We start from the raw sequence: 12,934 nt of genomic DNA, 5'->3' as shown, positions 1-12,934 counted from the left end.
TTGATTCTGGTATCACAGGTTTGGGGCAAATACGTGTATGAGAAGGTCTAATTATCAGTAGACCTAGATTCTAACATAAGAAATGAATAATAATAATAATAAACCTCTTTTTAAATAAAACTGAAACCGAAATCTTACATTATTCATTTTTAATTTATAAAAATGAGTTTAACACTTTTTTGCAGAAATGAGATGGACACTTCACTCTACAATAATAATGTGATTGATATCCACAAACAAGTTTACTACAGTATTCTTAAGATTTATCTGCATACTGTTGGTAATTTTTGAAGCGAATACAGAATTCATGAGCAAAGATTATTTTTTGATTATTATTCTTAATGTTTTAAGAGTTGTTCGCTCAAAAGACATCGTAGCTGCTTTATTATACTTTACATTTGCTAGGAGAATGAATGACATACCCAGGTAAATTTCCAAATTGGTACTGATACGATTTAAGCACCAGTAAGTATCGGTAAAAATTGGACAGAACTCGGGACAGCTACTGCTGTTTCATTGATTTTTATTCTTCACTTTTAAAATAGTTCATTTGAGAAGTCAAAAAGAATTTATAACAATCGGAATAAATAAGATAAGGGGCAAAAAGTTATGCAAATTATTCAGTAGCGATGATGTTAGATGCGTTGAAACAAATAGTTAATAAAACGAGACAATTAAGCGAATGTAGCAGAGCTCATAAATCTGAGATTTAAATTAAACGTCATTTACTAAATATAAGATTATAATGCCATTGAATGATTACAGCAGGAAAAAATATTTGTATTTGTATAAACTTAGGGAACATAGTCTTAGTTATGATAACGTAATTGGGTCCTCAGGATTGTCTATATTGTAATGACTAAGGAACGGATTTTTATGTATTTAAAAATGCCAAATATTTAATTAAAATAAGCATTTATTTTCGTCAATTATGTGGAAAATATGTGATTTTCTTAAAATATTTTCTGGAATATTTAAGTAAAATGGACATTTTTTTTAATGAAAATGGATTTTTTTGGGGGGGGGGCAAGTTATAATTATTTATACAAGAAAAGAACATTTTTACAATTTATAATAATTTATTAGGAACAAAATAATTTGTTTTTACAAGTTATAATGATTTATACAACAAAGAACATTTTTACTATTTATAAAAAGATGTGTTAAATTTTCAATTTTGAAAACTTCACTCTTCGAAATTGTTTGCAACCACATGAAATTTCAAATGTTGGAACGTAAAGTGACGACGATCTGAGCGTAAGATGGACTTGTAACGACTAAAAGATCGTTCAACATCTACAGATGTTATAGGTGCCTTGCTGAAAGAAGTTATCTCGTTGGTTGTAAAGTGTACACGATGTTCTGAGGTGACTTCTGTTCCACTGATAATATCAGAAATCTGGCAGATGGTCTCCCACCCTTTGTTCTTGCTCAGTACTTCTAACAATTTTGATCTGATCAGATCTCCCTTATTCCCAGGTATTCCTTCCACCTTTTCGATGTCTTTTTTAACGTTGGACACGTTTTCTGTCAGTCGAACATTTTGGGACTCAAGTTGGGTAATGGCTTGTGCAAGAAATACGCAATTGTCAGAAAAGAATACACTAAGTGACCGAACGAAATGAATTGGACACTTCAACGAACGAGCTGAAAGAACAGACAACTTCAAAGAACTAACAAGTGCCCGTCACTGTTTAGCAGCATTCTGTGTAAATTACAATAACCATTGTACCCACTGTGATTCACAGCCCTACAGTCTGTGGTTCACAGTTCCTGTCAACCACCTCCCAATTACGAAAATATTCCCAAAATGAAAAATATGAAAAAATATGTACATATTTTGATTAAATATGTAGAAATATTTATTTATTTTAATCAAATATGTATAAATATGCGATATCATCCAAATATGTGGAAATATGTGAAATAAAAGTAGACTCAAACGGCTTAAAGAGTGTCAGTATGAATACTTCTAGTTGAAAAAGTCTGTAAATTGCCTAGAAAAAAATATTAAATACATACGAATCCGTTCCCTAGTTATGACTAACTGGTTTATTTTACGCTTACAACCTAACACGCTGAAGAAGTAATATTCTCTACAACAAACTAACGAATCAAACGAAACTGTGATACCACGACTGTTCATGCACAGTTGTAAATAAATAAATGGATGAACCAAAGAAAAATGTTTATCAAAATTATGTCCATTTACCAATCGGTTACAACATCTTAGAATATATATCTTTAAATCAATATTATGTAATCGCATAAAACAAGTTGAATCATTTAATATACAACTAGTTCAACACCAAAATCATGATATAATTTAGTGAATACATACTGTAATATCACGTCATTCTGGAAGGTTTGTGCTAAAATAAACTCAATGTGTAAATCTTTGGCTATAACAGCAAGTCAGCATCTTCAGTCAATAAAATAAACATTTTGAAGTTTACTTAAGGTTGGAACAGCTTTTAAAATAGTTACAACGAAGATTTCGTGCTGCCTAGACTTCCTACATTGACCTCCTTTACTACGGTTGTATCCAATTTGAGAATGTGATTAGAGCCGCAGAGCTGGATGAAATTTAAATTTAAATTTGGGAGTTGTTGGCAAGCAGGTTGATCATAAATCAAAGATTATATGTTAATAACTAAAATAGAAAATATAAATTTGGCTCATAAATACTGGCCCAAAATAGTGGTTACATTATTATTAAAATGAAACTATACAGCTCTATACAGCTCAAAGAATGGACAAATTAAAAAACCAGATCTCGCCTTTGATTTTAAATACTTTTCTCTTTTTAAGAGTTACATTATAAAAAATTAAAACTCTCTTAAACTTTCAAGCAACAGTTTTTAAATAAGATGTATAGCCCCAGATGCATAACGGCTAATCAATGCGGATCAAAATCTGACTCATTTAACTGTACTATTCTATAATTCATCATGTTTTCTTCCGTTGGAAACGTTTCGAACTTCTTTGTGTCCACCTACAATCTTTTAGAACGTTCATTGGCCCCAGAACTATTGTTTTCTTAAAGAAAATTTTGTAGATTTCTATAAAACTTATTCCACGATTGTGAAATAAGCATCTTAAAAAAATAAATTGTGATCGTTGAGAACTCAGTAGAAAAGTAAAATGGAATGAACTTTGATGAAATTTCGATGTTTTTAACAGTAAACGATAAGTTTTAGCGTTTTCTTCTATGAGTTGTAAAAACACAATGTTTTAATGTTTAATGTGACTTCAATTCTGTCATTACTTTGTACGACAAAAACACCAAAGTAATTTACAAGTCTTCAAAGTATTTACTACTCTTTGAAAGTGGTACTTTCAATCGAAAACCCCAATAGAAGGCACATTTCACGTCCTCCATAACTAAGAGCACAGTCAGTAAGTAAACAGCAAGCTCTATCGATAAAACTTTTGATATACGATATAATTTATCGCCGGTGGGCTACGTAGCAATTCACTAAGCAATGAAGTTGACGTAAATAAATTGGGTAGAGCAAACAATAGCTCTAAACAAAGCCAATCTAGAACGAACAATAGCTGCTAACTTTTCATTGCAATAAAATTGTAGCCTTTTTTTAAAAAAAATATTGAATAAGTACAAATTTTACCTCAGTTTTTTTCAATTCTACGCACTTAAAGGGGAAGCGATATGGAGCGTTAATTTTTGTTTTTTTCCCGGAATTTGCAGAAGAAATGCATTTTTAAAGAATGATGTTTCGTAAAAATATTTTCAGCAGAGGATAATTATGGGTCTACGGACTGCCAAAATCCTCGTCACAAAGCAGAAGGTTTCTGTAGGAGGCACTTAAGTAGTGCTAATCGTTTCCGTCATTACACGGCTTAAGAGTCCACTATAACAGAATGTTCAAGATTCAATGGTCCTTTATACGGGAAGGCAATTTTTTGCTTAATTTGTCTTCTTCTTCCTTGTCGAAATTTCTTGTTAATGACTCAATTTTTTACAAGAGACACTGTAAATGATGCGTTATACCAGTGGTCGGCAAACTTATTAGCCAAAGAGCCAAATATGAACATTACAACAATTTAAAAAAAAATTGGGAGCCAAATCTGCTTGTTTAGTAAACTTTTATTACACTAAATAAGTAGTACACTAAATAAAACTAAATTTCATACTTAAATATTTATTAATGCGAACAATGTGCTTGCATCTCCTTGGAAAGTTTGAATAAGTCAGGTTTGTATGTTGTTGTTTTTAATTTTAGGCATGATTCCAAGTTCTCATCAATAAGACGACTTCTCAATTTACTCTTGATAATGTTCATGCTTGAAAAAGATTGTTCGCATATATATGTAGAACCGAAAAGGGAAAGAACAGCAAACGCGAGCTTTTTCAGCTGATCGTAAGAGTCAGAAATACTATTCCAAACGTTGAAAATGATCATGTCTTCCTTCTCCAGGTCATTCAAAGCAGACCACTTGTGTTGTGAACTAAGATCACAATTTTTCTTCACCAATATTTCCAATTCAACACAAAGACTTTCGAATTTAGAGCGCCATATCTCCTTGTTTTTTAAATCCAGCAATTGTATTTCAAAGCTACCAATGTCAATTTCAAAAGGAGAAAATTTCAACTCGGTTATCGTAGCATTAAGAGGATTTTTGACAAATGCTAAAGTTGCTCTGCTGTTTTTAAATTCCTGAAACCTGCTATAACATACGAACAATTTCAGCCGGTAGCTTGTACATGGTTTGTGTTTACGTTTACGAAAACTAATAAAATTAAACTCAAGGTTCGTTACGTATTTTTACAACAATATAAGATTTTAATTACCCATCTATCTTTTAACTTAAACAAAAAATTATACATGTTCTCGATTTATAGAAGAATTTTAATTTATGAAAATAAGATGTAATTTTTTTTCTTACCAAGTCTTTTTTAATTGAAAATATTATTGCGCCTTCCGTGGATATTTGTGCCAGAGCCGCACTTAAGGAGCCAAAGAGCCACATGCGGCTCTGGAGCCGCACTTTGCCGACCACTGCGTTATACTGTTCTTTCTTAAAAAAAAAATGGTATTCGTTGGTTGTAAAAACTATTATTCTGACTGAAGCATGCCCAAGAAAACTATGTTTCAATGTCAACAATCTAACTTCAGCAATCGAAGTAGACGCCTTCTTAATCTTCTAATGTAACCAATTAAGTGAGAAGGAAATCATAAGTTTTGTTTACGGCCATTTTGAAATTTAAATAAATATAAATCGTGTACCACAAGTCATTAACACAAAAACTATCAACGATAATTTATTTTAAGTGTCTACCACAAAGCTGAACGATCGTGAAACGTTTACGACATTCTCTTCGACATTAATAGCATTATGGTTATTATAAGTTTTGGATTAGGAGCTCTCAGTGTTTAGTGGTTGAACGCTTTCAAGTTTGGTGGTCTGCTTAGCTTTAGTGATAAATTGCAATACTGGGTTTGATTCCTAGCTCTTGGCCTTGGATTTTTATTCAATAGAAAATTTGGGAACTGACGTTTATTAGCTACTTGGTGGGTATTTAGCGGAAATCGCGCTTGAAACATTGTCTTTATTTTTAGTTTTTAAAATAACACAAAATTTCATATTCGTGACGAATATTTCGAATAAATCAAAATAAATACAAAAAAATGTAGTAAAAGCTTAAGCAACACTTACCAGTAGATCTTGCAATAGCTCCAATTAGGACAGGCGGGATGGCCATGATAACACATCCAAATGCGGCGACGTAGGACAATATTTGGGCTCTACTTGCAGATTTACTTGACAGTACTCTTTGGAAATAAACCTAGAAAAAAAATTAAAAGATACAAAATAATTGTTATTATTCTTGTTTTTAGCGGTTCGAATAGGACTATGTTTTGGTTATTCTCTTGCTGTATATAAGGAACCTGCAGGAAATGATTTATTGAAAGGGAGGTTTCGATTTTGATGAATCCTAGTTACCTACTTTCGATCTAACATACCTCTCGAAAACCTCACTCTTAATTAATGGTACAGGAAATACTCAGAATTAATGGCAAGTAAAATGAAGCTACGAACTAGCCAAATTCTTTTATGGCATTAAAAATTATTATGAATATTATCTCTTTGTCTTAATTAATGATTATAATGTTTAATTAATAGCCCTCAATAGAAATGACAGACAATAAAAGCCTTCACGTAGAGTACATAAAGAGTACACCCTCAACCTAGCAATGATATTCTTACAGAAGATGAAAGGTCACCAACATGAGTCCTCCTAAAGTTGGATTTGTTACAATTAAAATAGAATATAAAACCGAATGTCTTTTGAGACACTAAGGCGCCACGGTAGCTGAGCGGTTAGAGGCAAAACCAGCCAAGTTACGAAGTATTGTGGTACTGGGTTCGATTCCCTCGGTGTAGGTCTTGGATTTTATTTAATGGGTAATAAAAAGAAAAAAGAATTCGCAGTAAAGTACGTTTGCTAGTCGCCTCCGTCTACGACTCCTAATTTGATAGTTAAACGTAAAGCACGCCTGAAAAAATAGGCTGTTACTATATTTTATTCTTTGAGATTAAACATAAAAATAACTTCTTGTTATTATTTTATTATTTTTATATTATTTATTATTTTTGCGAAAGGGGACCTTTTAACGTACAAAAGTTTTTAATTAAACAAATATTTTAAAAAAACTTTGCAGTTGACTACTTCCTATTTCATACTACATGCTTTTTCCCGCTTTGCCGAAAGGGGGAAGCATTATATATTCATGTCAGAACTTATAAATTGAGTTTTCAGCAGAGATAGACGTTACTATTTCTCATGAGAAAAGTTTTATACAATTTCTCACGTACTCTTTCTCTCTGAAAGCAACCATTCATTATACTTAATCTGTCCCCAGTGTCTGAAGAACAACACCAGAAGAGTCCTAAGGAATATTATATTTATCTTGGTTCAAGCCATCGCATACTCGGTAACAACATACAAAACAGTCCTTTATAACCCAATGAATGAGTTAGAAGTCGTAGTTCTGCTTCATAATTCTCTCCAGATCTCTTGAAACAGATTTTAACAAAAATTACATTTCGCTGAACAGAAGGACCTAATTTTTACAGTGATGCGATAGATCGATTGCATCTTGTTGGCAACGAAGTGTTAATTATTACAATTAAAATTGAATGAATATTCCTGAACTAGGGAACTTCGCCGTAAGTGGAGAGCTGCGCGTGAAAAGGTACGTGACAGGATGGAGCAGGATGGTGACCAGAATAAGACATGGTGCGACAGGCAGGTCATCGGAAGAACGTTCCAGAGAGGTGGGAAAGTTTGGTCTTATAAACGTGTCCGCAAAAAGAGGAAACCTCCTTAGTTACTGGATAGGATCTTGCACCATTGCCTGTCGGCTCAACGACCTGGTGGAACGGATCCAACTCATGCCCAGATCTCAAGATGAAGGTGGAACGCTTAGACCGATCACTGCCCTACGTCACGAATGAGATTGCTGTTCGGGACGAACAGTTCTAAGAGGGGGGCAATGTAACGAAGTTGACCTGGGCAGAAAAGAAAGGCCTAGATTGTTCTGGGGGACATTTGATATTCACAAAATTTTCTGTTCTAGCAAATAATTCGGTAGCGAAAAGTGCTGATTAGAATTTTGTACGTTACGGATTCCAACGCGGATTGACTGGTTATGGTTGCCAAACTACGTGGCAAGCATATCTTCCAAAGAAAACTGCCACATCGCAGAAAATTGCAATAATCTATACAAATGATATTCTCTACCTTGTGATCGCGCGAAGTAATAGTGTCTTATACTAGCTCCAGCTTATGTTACGCATATTTCAATTTTTTTTTGTAATACAAAAAAAGAAAATCAACTTAAGTCACTACTCAGCATTACCCATCCAATGACAAATGGCTAGCAGAGGAAGACAGAGAATGAAAGAGATGGGCAAACTTTCATAAGATGATTTAGCGCATCGAAAGGAAGTGAAAGTGACGTAGAATCAAGGTTGACTATATTTCTTGATGGTATTTACCAATGTCCAATCGATCTTCTAACCAAACATCCAGTATTTAAGCTAAATCAAGCCTTGGTTGTTATTAAACAAAATAAACAGACCAAAACTAAAAAAATGATGTTGAGAAGCGTTGATAAAAGTATGCACAGGGCATGGAGTTTGAATCTAACGGGTCAAGAATAAATATGAAAAGGCCAGATAATCCAGAGGATAATCCAGCTAGTGCCATCTATCCTACAAAGTGGATGTTATCCAGGCCAGACAAAGTACGGGAGAACGAATGTTTATTTATTAACCACCACAAATTACAACATATGCAAAGTAACTTTTATGAATTTATTCTGTGAATTTTGTAACTATTTTAATGTATTTCTTTTTTACTCATTACGCAAATAAGTATTATTCTTACATACCTTTGTTTTAATTATTTGTCTTACATTCATACTGAAGATTATGCACATCAATTTGTATTTCAAGCATTATTTTGAATATAAAAGTTAAGCATATTTGCTTTTAGACTAAATGTTTAGGATTACTACGTAGTAATATGCCTCGTTTAAAATACTTTAGTCTTAATTTAAAAAATTGTATTCTTCTTCGTTATTTATAGAAGGGTAATAAGCACGGATATTTTTATTAGAAATATGTTATTTATTTAAGCTTCAAATAATGTTTAGATAAAATAAAGAACGACGATTCCCTGGAGGTAGGGGGTGTCCTGTTAATTATTTTGGTTACCGGAACGCTTAGGTGTGTATGTATGTATATATAAATATATTGTGAACATATTTAGTTATTATCACCTTCAATATACACCCCTCCCCTATCCCTACAAAGCTACATGCGGATTTACCCTTGTTCGAAACAGTGCTGGAGCTCCTGCGTGACGCGTACCGCTTTGAGCTGTGAGCTTCAACGGACTGAAAGCGTGTTCCTTTTAATGCAGACTTTGACTTTGGGGAACAGACAAAAGTCATATGGGGTCAGGTCAGGCGGATAAGGCGGATGACTTAAAACTTGGATGTTGTACTTGGCTAGAAACGTTTTGATAGACAATGCAGAGTGAGCCGGCGCGTTGTCTTCATGGAGAACCCGTGACTTGTTCTTCCACATATCGGACCGTTTTTCCTTACTCTTTCACGCAGTTGAACAAGCACCTCACGGTAGAAATGTTGATTAATTATAATCGATATTTTCATCCGTTTTGGTTATGGAAGGGCGACCCTGGCGGTCATCATCACCGACGTCTTCTCGGCCATCTTGGAAACGCTTGAACCACTCAAAAACTCGCGCATGTGATTAACATTCATCGCCATAAACTTCTTTTAATAAAAGATATGTTTCAGTAGCGGTTTTACCAAGTATCATGTGAAATTTCTCGATAATTCGTTGCTTTACTACATGCATAATATCATGTTTTCGGCAAAACGAAACTAACACCTCCTTACACAAACGACGGTTCCGGTCAGACAGATTTCTCTACAAACACATGAGACGCTGCAATCGAAAGAGAAGGCTTTACGCTGCACAGCTGTCGGGTCGTTAGGATTTGGCACATGCATAGTTTTTCTGTAGTAGCATCAGTCTCGTTATTTAATAGCCACACTTCGTATCAACCAATTTTCGTTAGAACAGAAATCATCTTTAGTTTCGGAACGCGTTTCTGTCCAAAAAGGGGGTACCGGATCGACGTACCTGGCCTTTTCAAATAAGAACAGACGAATAAAAAAGTATATTTTTATATTTTCTGGCAGTTTATTCCTTATTTTCTCTCTTTCCTAAAACAATCTCTCCCATAAACACTCAATATTGCATCAATATTATTACAATTTCTGTTCTGTCCGTAAGTACGACTAATATTTGGCAATAATTTTCTGCTTTAAATGTCTTTCATATATTTTTCATGTCTTACAATTGGAAATTATTCTATATTTATATAGAACAAATACGCTAAATGTTGCAATAAATAATACTTATCTAATTTGGATTGAGCCGTTTCCAGGTGAACTGTCTGTGAAATATAAACATGTATGGTTTTTCTTTTTAACATTGGAAATTTCACGGCAAGCTGTTCAAACGCCTGGTCCAGTCGGCTTATTTCTTAGATAGCAGTCTATTATATCTTACTTTACAAAGATAAAAACATAATTTAAAGATAAATCAATTGGATATGAAGCGTTCCCAATTCACTTTCTTTAAGTGTTCTGATGTCTTGAAAAACAACAGTAACAACATTAGTTTTATTAATTCTTTCGTAACTAATGTTGATATTAAAAGTCAATTTTTCTGTTAAAACAACTTTTATGTCTCTATCTAGTTCAAACCAACGCTTAAAAATTGTTGGGGTAAAATGAAGACGACATTTGTGTACAAAAAAAAAAGATATTGCTTTATTGATGGCATCATAGTTGCTAAAAAAAAAAAATTCATCATTAACCCATTAGTGCTCAGTGGCAACCGTAGTTGCCTAAATTTTTGAAAAATTCTGGAATAATTGCTTTTGGACTTTTAAGGTTTGTTTCGTTGGTAGCATTTAGGATATAACCTCCCTTCACTGTAATAATTTTGTTTGCTAGTGAAAGTTTTTCTTTCTTTAAGAAATTTTGTTATTTTTGATGGTCGTTTTTTCTGCAACTTTTGGAACCTAAAAAAATTTAAGTACTTTCAATTTTCGTTTTTAAATTTATTAAATTTTATGTTGCATTATTTTGGATGGATGTATAATCTATTATTTGGTCTAAGTTATCAACAAAAATGAATGTTTTTCTTTTCAAAATAAAGTGTTGAACTTCGGTGGCAACTAGGCCAGTGAGAGGAGGTAATGACTTTGTTTAGCAGAGATACCTGCAAGGCTGACGAAATTCCTGAAAAATGTTTTAATAACAACGCATATGAGCAGTATGTTTTAGTAAAAAATTGAAAGAATCATAAAGAGATTTATTGACTAGAGCACAATTAGCATTAAGAATTGAATCATTGCAAAGAATCGCCTTTTTAACAGCAAAAATGGGCACTGAAATGTTCGAACAATTCGTGAAAATGGGATTCACTTTTGGCATTTCCAAATACAACGTAAAGCAATCTGTTTACATTTAAAAATGACACTCTTTAGTAACATCTGAAAAAGTAATAAAAAAAAAAACTAAAACAAGTTACCTGCCATGGAATTCCTCCAAGTATAAGTAATAGGCCATAATCCAGATAAAATCCATACTCTTCAGACTTGACACTGCCAATCCAGTCAACGTCCTGACTGGACAATGGTTTCACATGTTCATTAGCCCATGCAAATGGTACGCACATCCACTGCAACAAAACCATAAATGCATAAACACTATAAACTATCACATAACTATGCATCTGAAGGTATTATCGCATAAACTATTAAAAAAAATTGTATATCTATTGTTTTGTAAAATGTTCTACTATCAATAATTTTAGTAGTGATTCAAACTAATTAAAATCAAGATTGCGGATCTCAAGATTTATAAAACTGGGCTTCACCAAATTAAAAATAATAATGTATATAAGCAATACTAAATAGCTAGCTGCATTATACGACTACTTAAAGAATCAGTTGTAAGAAATAGCATTGTCTGATTGTAATGCGTAAGTTCATGTGAAGGCCAAGATCAGTTATGGCTGAAGAAATGATCTTAAAGAAATTGAGTCAAGTATCCTACAAGAGAAAACAGCGACAAACGATTGACTTTCAGAAGGTTTCAGAAGGAAGAATGTACACTGTTCCCTAAGTTGTTTTTGCCGGATCATATTCTGACAATAAATTGCATTCTGACATTGAATTGCAACAAACCAGACATGTCCACTCCCAAAAATGAGCATATTATATCATAAATAGTATACAGATGTAAAGTAAATAAGTTGCCTTTTTTCCAGTTGGGACTTATCACGCTGTACTTTAGGAATCAACCACATACGAGTCCGAACTTATAACCCAGTACACCAAACCCATTAGTATTCACTCCAATCGAATTATAAGTTAACTCAAATCTGTATTCACAACCACGGGCTAAATACAAGTAGGACCTTCCGCTATCGAACTGAGACCCACGACTCCAAATGTTCATAAAACACATTCGATTAATACTTTGGCCACTTAAGCACACAACATATTTTTAAAACCAAAACGCAATACCCAATAAATCAAAATATATGAGCATTTAGAGAAGCTAAAAGGAGAATTAAGTTTGTTTATTTATAAAAAGTTTGTAGGCAAGTAGTTTGTTAATTTTTAAACATCAACTTGTTCAGTTGTCCAATATTTTTTAAGGAAACGAACTCTAAATTTAATTGGTAGACCCTATTAACATACAGACAGGGACAGAGAACAAGATTGGACTGTTAAGAGTCGCACGAAAATTGTGAGTAAAAAAAAAAAACAGAAACAAAACGACGGCGGTCTACCATTTTTTTTAAATTTAAAAGTAATAATAATAATAAGGGAGGGGATTAGCTATGCGGTTAGCGCACTGGACACCGAGATTAAAGGGCGAAGAATTATTAACTCTAAGGTCGTAATTTTCTCGGATAGTCAGGCTGCTCTACGGGCAATTAGTTCCTACCAGGTCAATTCAAGGCTGGTTTGGGACTGTCTGGGTGCCCTGAAGGAAATTAGTGACCAGAATATGGTCTTTCTAGTTTGGGTACCTGGTCATTCAGGACACAAGGGGAACGAAGTGGCAGATTTATTGGCCCGGGAAGGCTCTGCGGGACACTTCGTTGGCCCGGAGCCCTGCTTTGGGGGTTTCGAAATGTGTTAAGTCTGCGGCCATCAATGCATGGGTGCAGAGTAAGGCTCAGGAGTGGTGGCTTGCCACCACTGGGCTGCGACAGGCGAAGGAGTTCATCAGAGGCTACTCGCCGAGGCTGACCGCAGAATTAATCCGTCAAGGCCGTGGGGCTATAA

General features: G+C 33.9%; 1 protein-coding gene across 1 annotated transcript in view; it reads right to left on the bottom strand.

Moving 5' to 3' along the window:
* ChT (choline transporter) overlaps positions 1-12,934 on the bottom strand; it is an 82,593-nt gene that overhangs the window by 30,778 nt on the left and 38,881 nt on the right. Inside the window, exons 7-8 of the mRNA XM_074122511.1 lie at positions 11,164-11,313; positions 5,680-5,809 (exon numbers count right to left, since the gene is read on the bottom strand). Of these exons, the coding sequence (XP_073978612.1) occupies positions 5,680-5,809; positions 11,164-11,313 (280 nt within the window). The remainder of the gene's footprint in view (positions 1-5,679; positions 5,810-11,163; positions 11,314-12,934) is intronic.

Source organism: Rhodnius prolixus, unplaced genomic scaffold (genome assembly GCF_049639745.1).
Source record: "Rhodnius prolixus isolate KJV_2025 unplaced genomic scaffold, Rpr scaffold_8, whole genome shotgun sequence".
Taxonomy (NCBI): Eukaryota; Metazoa; Arthropoda; class Insecta; order Hemiptera; family Reduviidae; genus Rhodnius; species Rhodnius prolixus.
The sequence above is the reverse complement of the archived record's forward strand: the minus strand, read 5'-3'. Positions and strand labels throughout refer to the sequence as shown.